The sequence below is a fragment of the Cimex lectularius genome, unplaced genomic scaffold, assembly GCF_000648675.2.
Source record: "Cimex lectularius strain Harlan isolate CLEC.00 unplaced genomic scaffold, Clec_2.1 scaffold303, whole genome shotgun sequence".
Classification (NCBI taxonomy): Eukaryota; Metazoa; Arthropoda; class Insecta; order Hemiptera; family Cimicidae; genus Cimex; species Cimex lectularius.
The window spans coordinates 88,679-96,760 of record NW_019392917.1 but is presented as its reverse complement, the minus strand read 5'-3'; the positions used below and the strand labels follow the sequence as shown (position 1 = coordinate 96,760).

General features: G+C 31.1%; 1 protein-coding gene across 3 annotated transcripts; it reads right to left on the bottom strand.

The window, feature by feature from the left end:
- Positions 1-2,946: 2,946 nt before the first annotated feature.
- On the bottom strand, positions 2,947-8,026 carry LOC106663658. Of its 3 annotated transcripts, none has more exons than XM_014388664.2 (7): positions 4,658-4,997; positions 4,526-4,579; positions 4,366-4,456; positions 3,683-3,817; positions 3,388-3,537; positions 3,100-3,315; positions 2,947-3,039 (listed from the first exon to the last, which is right to left on the bottom strand). In XM_014388664.2, the coding sequence occupies exons 1-6, from the start codon at positions 4,807-4,809 to the stop codon at positions 3,136-3,138; spliced, it is 762 nt and encodes a 253-aa protein (XP_014244150.1). In that variant the 5' UTR covers positions 4,810-4,997; the 3' UTR covers positions 2,947-3,039; positions 3,100-3,135. The 3 variants fall into 3 exon arrangements, 2 of the variants coding, with proteins under 2 accessions (XP_014244150.1, XP_014244151.1); XM_014388665.2 differs by having other exon boundaries at positions 3,710-3,817; XR_001340071.2 differs by lacking the exons at positions 4,366-4,456; positions 4,526-4,579; positions 4,658-4,997 and adding an exon at positions 7,917-8,026.
- Between the last annotated feature and the right edge of the window lie 56 nt (positions 8,027-8,082).

The following is an 8,082-nucleotide window of genomic DNA, read 5'->3' as shown; positions in this document are numbered from 1 at the left end:
CCTTTTTTGTTTCTTTGGGTGTAATCAAGTGTTGCCCACTTGTGTTATCTACCTGCCTGGCGGTCAACATTTGAGATTATTGCATTCAATTTTTCCCCTTATTAAAAGAGACATCCTATTGTTTGTCTCCCTCTTATCTGATCAAACACCCAAATAAAAACCAAGGACGCCGGTTTTGAAACATGTTACATGTATGTTGATTTGAATTTATGCCCCTTAAAGCAGGAAAAAAATATTCAAGATATTTCTTTCAATGAGTATGCAAAGAAATTGAATATTTTATATCCTACACTTTACACTAGTGGTTGTATTGAAGAACTAAAAAACTTTACATCTGACACAAAAAATATATTGCTAAAAATGAACTTTCTTCGTCCGACTCAACTCCTGAAATAGTAATAAAAAAAGGTTTATTTCATTCCTACCATTCTCATGGGCACGAAAAAAACCTCTGAATGCCACGGTAACATAAATTAATTTTTTGCCCTTTAATATTGATATTGGCAGCTTTGAAATGCAGTTGCTGAATTAACAAATAAAGAATTTTGAGCTTAAAATTCAAGCTTCTTTATACCGATTTACAGCTATTGGTGAAAAATAAATGTGAATTAAGTTTACAGCACAAATGGTCTGCTTTGAAAGATCTAGCGAGGGAAGATATGTTTATTTTTAACACCTGGATGATGATGATCAACTGAAGAAAGTAGCGTTTGCTGTTCTTTCCTTATTTGGGTTTACATATTTATGCGAACATTTTTTTTTTTTTTTTAAGAAATATCAAACTATTTGAATATTACTGTGAACAGAGGAACCTCATAGTTAATTTAGAGAAGTTGAAAATCATGGTGTTTAGGAGAGGGGGTAGGTTGAGTTCTCTGGATCACTTTTTTTTAGGGGCTATCTCATCGAGATTGTAAATGAATATAAATATTTAGGAGTCATATTTACTCCGAGACTCTCTAGGACAAAGCACTTCTCTTGGAAAGCGTCAGTGGCTAAATTAGGTCTAAATAACACATGGTCAGCCTTCCTACTCAAAGAAACTATCCCTATTATAGTCAAGTATAATGTTTTTAAAGTGATAAGTCCTGCAATTCTGTGCTATGGCTGTCAAATGTGGGGATACCAAAGGTTTGAAGCAATAGAAAAAGTGCAACTTTTTTTTGTAAGAAAGTTGTTCACATTGCCATCTGGTACACCAAACTATATATTATATTTAGAAACCAACTTGGATTTAATTTTGGTGTATACACTTAAGCTTCACTACTCCTATATAGTGAAAGTTCTGATGTCTCCCGATACCAGATACACAAAAATAACATCGTTGGCGGTCATAAAGACTAATATTTCATGATTCGCTCACTGGAAATATTTGTTTGAAAAGTACAACTTCCCCTACCTCATATCCTTAGATACCTCTGTGACTGGCATAATCATTTTTCAATTATTATTAATCAAATTAATAAACAACATCACGAAGAATGCCGGTCACATGTCCAAGCATCTACGCATCTCACACATCTCAAGGAGGTACAAATTTCTCCTGCATTGTTCGACGTACATGAAGATAATTTTGACGGTCTTTGTCTCAATGAGTTGCGATGGCTATTTAAGCTAAGAAGTGAGGTTTTGCACTTAAACTCGGCTGTTTGGATCAGAGGGGAATTAGGAATCTGTTCTTTGTGAAATTCGCGCTCTATTGAAACTGTATCCCACTTCTTGGCACAGTGCTCAGTCCTGGGTGAGATTCGGTTGTTGCACCTCAGATGTTTCACTCTCCCCAGGGTTGACCTGTTACGGTTTTTGAGTGGCTCAAATTCGCGGCCCTTAATTCGATACGCTAGGCATGCATGGAATTACAGATATGAATTCATTAATGAGTTTAATTTTTGATTTCTTTTGTATAACCTGTTTTTTTGTTCCCTTTCGCATTTTGGCAGTTGTTGTTTCTCCTTTTTTTTCTTTTTTTATGCGTAGGCTATAACTTTTATTTTATTTTATTGTGTATTTTTTCGTTTTTGACTGTTTAATCAACAACCTCTGGCAGACGGATCCAAGATCAATGGCCTTAAATGCTTTAAAATCTAAATTGTCTTTTTTTTCCTTATTATTATTATTATTATTATTATTTATGCGAACAATCATTTTCAAGCATGAACTTTATCAAGAGAAGATTAAGAAATCGGCTTATCGATGAGAACTTGGAATCGTGCCTAAAATTAAAAACAGCATACAAACCTGACTTAACCAACTTTCCAGGGAAATGCAAGGCCATTGTTCTCATTAGTGGAATATTTGTAGTTTTTTTAACGATACCTTTTATATTATTTAACTCGTTATATTTTTAAATAAATATTATCTTTATATAAGAATGATACCAAGTTTTATTTAATGTGCCGTTAATTAAACGAAGACATATTCAGCAAAGGCAAGCTCGAGAGTGTACTTTTAATTCTAATTATTTCCATAAAAATGTCTACTAAAGCAAAGCTCAAGTTTAAAAAATGGCTCTGAATAAACTTCAATTTTGTATTTTGTTTATATTTTTGGATGACGAGTTTGCCATCCACTGGACTAACACAACAATATTTTTAGACATTTTCATTTTAAACCGGAAAGTATTTAGGAAAGGATATACAAAAAATAAATACTTATGATTAAATAATACATATTAAATTTTTACCTTGCAAAAATATGTTTCTGAATAATATTCCAACTTTTTTTTACGTTGTGGTCATTTTTTTATTATTTTTATCACATATATATTACATTTTCATTCTCAAACCCATGATCTACCACCCAACTATTTTACAAATGATTAAAATTGAGAATGGGTGGATGGTAGCACTTTAATAAGCTAACCTCATGAATTCATTATGATTGAATGAATTGCAATAATTTTTAATATTGTAAATATTTGTTTATATTTTTTAACCATGTAAATTATTAGAAATAATTTCGTTATCTTGAAGAACCAGATATTTTTCTCAAAAACTTGAAAAAGGAAGTGTCTTTCTTTCTTTCAAATTCCTTTTAGCCCTGAATTGTTTGTAAAATTATAATATTTAAGGCTGATATCAATCACGTCAACATACTAACTTGATTACATTTCCTGAAAATTTATGAAACAAATCTTCAGGTCCGCAGTACGTATGCTAAGATTCCCATAAAATGTGTATAAAACAAGAATATCGTCGTGTACAACAAATTCGACGCGAATATGTATTTCTCGGTGAATTTTTTCTCAAATTCAGGCTCATAAACGTCGACATTTTGAAACTTTGATATGTAAACACCCGAAATATAAAGATACGCCTGAAAATAATTCACTGTTTAAAAAAACAAAAAACAAATGGACAACGGTACACCAGCAGCTTTCATACATACACATGCAGATATAATGCAAGCTGTAACAGAAAATGTGAATGAGACAATGGTACATTCGATGCTAAGTAATATTGGTATAGAAATTGCGATTCCACCGATGGCGACGAGAGCTATAGATCCAACGAGGACATTGTATATCACGACAGAATCCTGAAAATTTACTTATAATGTATGAGTTGTTTGTTATTTCCCATACATGATGACTATAGATGTTCTGTTTGTGTGCGTTATAAGTGTGACTTGTGGTTTTTTTTTTTTTTTTTTTTTTTTTTGCTAAGATAGTTTTAATTAATACCTCAATGTTGGAAAAAAAATAGCTGACCACAGACAAAATGAAGAAAATAATTACACTGCTACCAAATCCACACCATATAAAATGAAACTGATCTTGTGCTGCTTGAATTCCAGCAAAGCCCCCACAGGAAGAAGTCTGAAATGACAAAATTGGTAAGTATATGGTCCCAAGATTTAAAAAAAAAAGGAATATTAAATTATAAGATAAACTTAATCCTTATATGTTTAGCAGTCATATTTAACTATTTCAATTGATTATACTTTTTATCTGTTTTGGTTGAGAAGAAAAAGCTAGTGTCATGAGCGGGATTTGAAGAAAGCTTAATCCATGCTTAGCAGGTCATAATTGTCCAAATGAATTAATTCAATTAATAAAAACTTAATGTTAATTTTAAAAAAATTAATTATGAGTCATTTAATATTAATAATTCAGCACGTGAGGCATTTATCAAATTTATTTCTCTTCTGAGAATTTAATGTTATGACACCCCATTCATATAATATGAACGAAGGTTTATTTGAAGATTAATTTGCAAATTTGGCCATTTTTTTAAGTATAGACATTTTGTCCTATAAAAACAATGAAAAGCTTTACTAATCACAATAATCTTTTAAATACCATATTGTTTTAAATAGTTTTAATAGCATTTTAAACAAATTAAAAATTTAAAAAAAAATACGAACCAAGAGAAATGTAACAAGTATATTGAATGGGTGCAAATTTCTCAATCGGGCAACAAACATTAATAGTACAAAAGAAATAAATGATAACATTCTGAAACAAGCCAAAAAAAATTATACTGACTTTAATCGTTCAATAATGAATGATTGTTGATCGAATTACCCAAAAATTGGCCCAAGGTAGAACCATTCAAATAATAGTTTCTTTACATCCAAACTAAAACATTTATTTTAAAATTGTGAAAATTTTCTATTCATTAGGTTATAAATTTTACGCTGCAAAAAAAGATTATACTTTATGTTCAAGCCCAAGATGAAGACAGCGGAGGTAATTACTTGAATAAGTAACAAGGCGTACACTTTTGAAAAAAACTCATTTCTAATATACAAAAATCTTTCTTCGCTATATAAACTTGATGTCGAACTTGTATCGTCATCGTCTTCCATTTTATAGAAGAGCTATAAGCTTAAATCTAAAATTTTGAAACAGTCCCACTACACTATCATAACAGAAATAGAACCTGAACCATCCCTAAAAATTTACATTTTAATCGGTTTAAAATTGTAAATGCAATATTAACAAAGCTGAAATATGAAAAAGAAGTGTAGTAAAAGTTGCAACGAGATCAACAAGATAAAAGCACATGATTCTTAAATCTGTTTAACAAAACAGCATCTAAGAATTAAAAATAGTTAACATTAAATAAATAAAAACAAAAAATTAGAATATTTCAATTGAATAATCATTTTAAAAACTTCCATTGTCTACCTGAAAACAATGATTCTTTTTTTAAATTGCATATTTGAATATCAAAAGTGTTAAAATAAAATTAGCATACATCTGATGAATCACTGAGAATTGAATGTCCATAAAACCACACAGGTGCAATTTCCCAAAATATGTCGAACAGCTTTCTTTTCTTTTCATATTCAAGTATTTATAATAAATAGATTAATTCATTTTATAAAACAATTTACATTTGATAACTTAGAAAGCAGATATAAATCTTAACAGTGAAAGCGTTCCAAGTCACTACACCATCCTTTGGTAGGGTAGTAGAGTTGAGCCATGTGATTTTTAAAACAAAAATGTCAGAGATTGTGGGGGGGGAATTATTTAAACAAAAAGCCCACAATCTCTTCAACCAAACAAAAATCGCTAAAGCAAGTAGTTATTAAATTAGTAATACCAGTGGAGAGAGAGAGAGCGAGAGAGAGAGAGAGAGAGAGAGAGAGAGAGAGAGAGAGAGAGAGAGAGAGAGAGAGAGAGAGAGAGAGAGAGATTTTATTTTTAGCAACCATAAATTAGGTATTACAATTGTCGAAAAATACATATTAAGCATATCAAATTACAACGGTTATAAAATTATATATAGTGGTAAATAAATAAATGTTTTACAATAAATCAATGTAGGATAAAACAATCTATTTAAAATTCTTCTATTCTATCTATTCTAAAAATTCTTCCAGTGGTTTCAATTAGAAAAAATTTAACTGCTTTGCAATGTTCAACTATAAACTTTTGCTGATGTAGAAAACCCAAAAGAGTGGATACTCTTGGTTTAAAGACTGTTACAATACTGAGTTTTGAATTACAATTTAATACCTCAAATATATTGAAATATATAAGACTTATTTTCGTGTTTACTAGAATATTTTCTATTGTACAATTTCTCGTGGGAGAGTCGTAATTTATTCATTCTTTGTAGGCGAATCTTGTTCATTTGAAAGGCTTTTCATAGGCAATGAACAGATATTTCTATAAATATACTTGCAGGTAGTTTTTTTTTTTTTCGTTTCAGAAATTTAACCATCAGCAACTTTTTACAAATTTATTGAATTTTTCATTACATACAGTTTCTTTTAATGGAATGTTAACTCAATCAGGAAATTAGGATATTTAATTAGGGAATCAATCAGGTAACTTTCTTCCATCTTGGCCATGCGGCTAGTCGCAAAATGGTCATATATCTTTTAAAAGAAACTATGTATATAATGAAAAATGTAATAATTTTTTAAAAAGATTCTGATTGCTGTAAATTTCTGAACATCCAAATAAATGTTTAAATAAGTAATGAATTTACTTTTTAAAAAAACCACACGAAATTGTTCTTTAAACAAAAAATATACTTACATAAAAATCAAAATTATCACAAATGGTTTGATGTTAAACTTTTTAAACATGGTTGGTTTTGTTTAATTTTAATTGTTAATGCATTTTATGGGGGGGGGGGGCACAGTTGTGGAGTCGTTAACTCAGATTTGCCACATCTTGGTTTCAAATGGTTCTTGGTTCAAATCCCAATATATCCCTTGAAATTTTAATTGATAACAATTTGAAAAAGAATTTTAAAATTATTTAACCCTCAACCAACCCAATGCGTAATTGGGCAATGGCCCGTATGACAGAAATTACCCTGGTTTTGGTTTTTTTTAGTAATTTTATTAGTAAGTTATTAACTCATTTTATTTTTAAATTCCTTTACATGCCAAACCCAACAGGTAAAAGCTATCCATACCATCTACATAAAGACTTTAAAGACTTATGGACAGTTCATGCAGACCATTGAAATTTTCTGTACCCTCTTTTTATTGTGTGAGTAATATCTTATAAAAGTTGTAATTGTTTTGATCAAGTGGTGAATTTTTATATTTTTGTATTAAAAAATTAGTAAGTAAAATTTACACTTGTCTGGTTTGCCACAAGTCCTAGTGAAAGCAAATTTTACTGTATTCATTTTGAACAGTTAATAGGTTTGAGATCAGCAACTCTCATAATTCTCATTTGTTTATATGTGGAATTTATTTATTCATTTATATAAGCTCAACTCCAAGTACAGAATTCAACTTAAGACCAGAGTCTGCCGCAAGAGAATCGCCAAGTGTTTTGGCAGTCCGGGGGTCAGATCTGGCTCGTATTCATCTTTCCATCAAAGTTAACCTCCAGGGGTTATCAAAATAAAGATCATTTCAGCCTCCAACACAAGCAATTTTTAACCTAGATATACTCTCACTCACTCTTAAATGCATTCTTTCCTATTTAAATAACATTCATTCACATGTAGTATTCGATATTATTCCACCACCATTTACCACTACCATAACACCAGGCTAATTGATGAGAAGGTACTCAATATTCCACAATAATCACACTACACATTCACGCTAATAAATGCATTCACAATCAATAAGAACGAAATGAGATATCTACCAAGCACTATATACAATAAAAAAAAGCCCTGTTTCATCCAAAAGTCAGAACAGGGGACCCAAATATTCACTACCGTGCTCGAGCACAATTCACATATTTTCTGCCATTCGTACATGCTTTCTATGAGTAGCTAAGTTATGTCTACTATTCATGTGAGACACATCGAGCTACTTTTTTTTATAAGTCGGACACATTGGCCCAAAAGTATGTGTTCGTGTGTTAACCTTGCATGGCCTATTCTTAAACGGGTGAGGATAATCCCTCTTTTAAGACCCAGATCCTTCGAATGCCATTATCAACTGGGTTCTTGATACATAGGAGATTGTATGCTGATCCCACAGACCTTTTCCTTTTAATCATAGTTTTTATTGCATTTCTAGTGTCAGAAGTTTGGATCAGTCGGCCAGGTGCAAAATCCTGTTCTTAGCTGCCTCGTCCGCCTTTTCGAACTCTCCGTCTCCACAGTCACTGCCATTTTGCCCAACGTTCCACTTCAGAATATCTCCCCA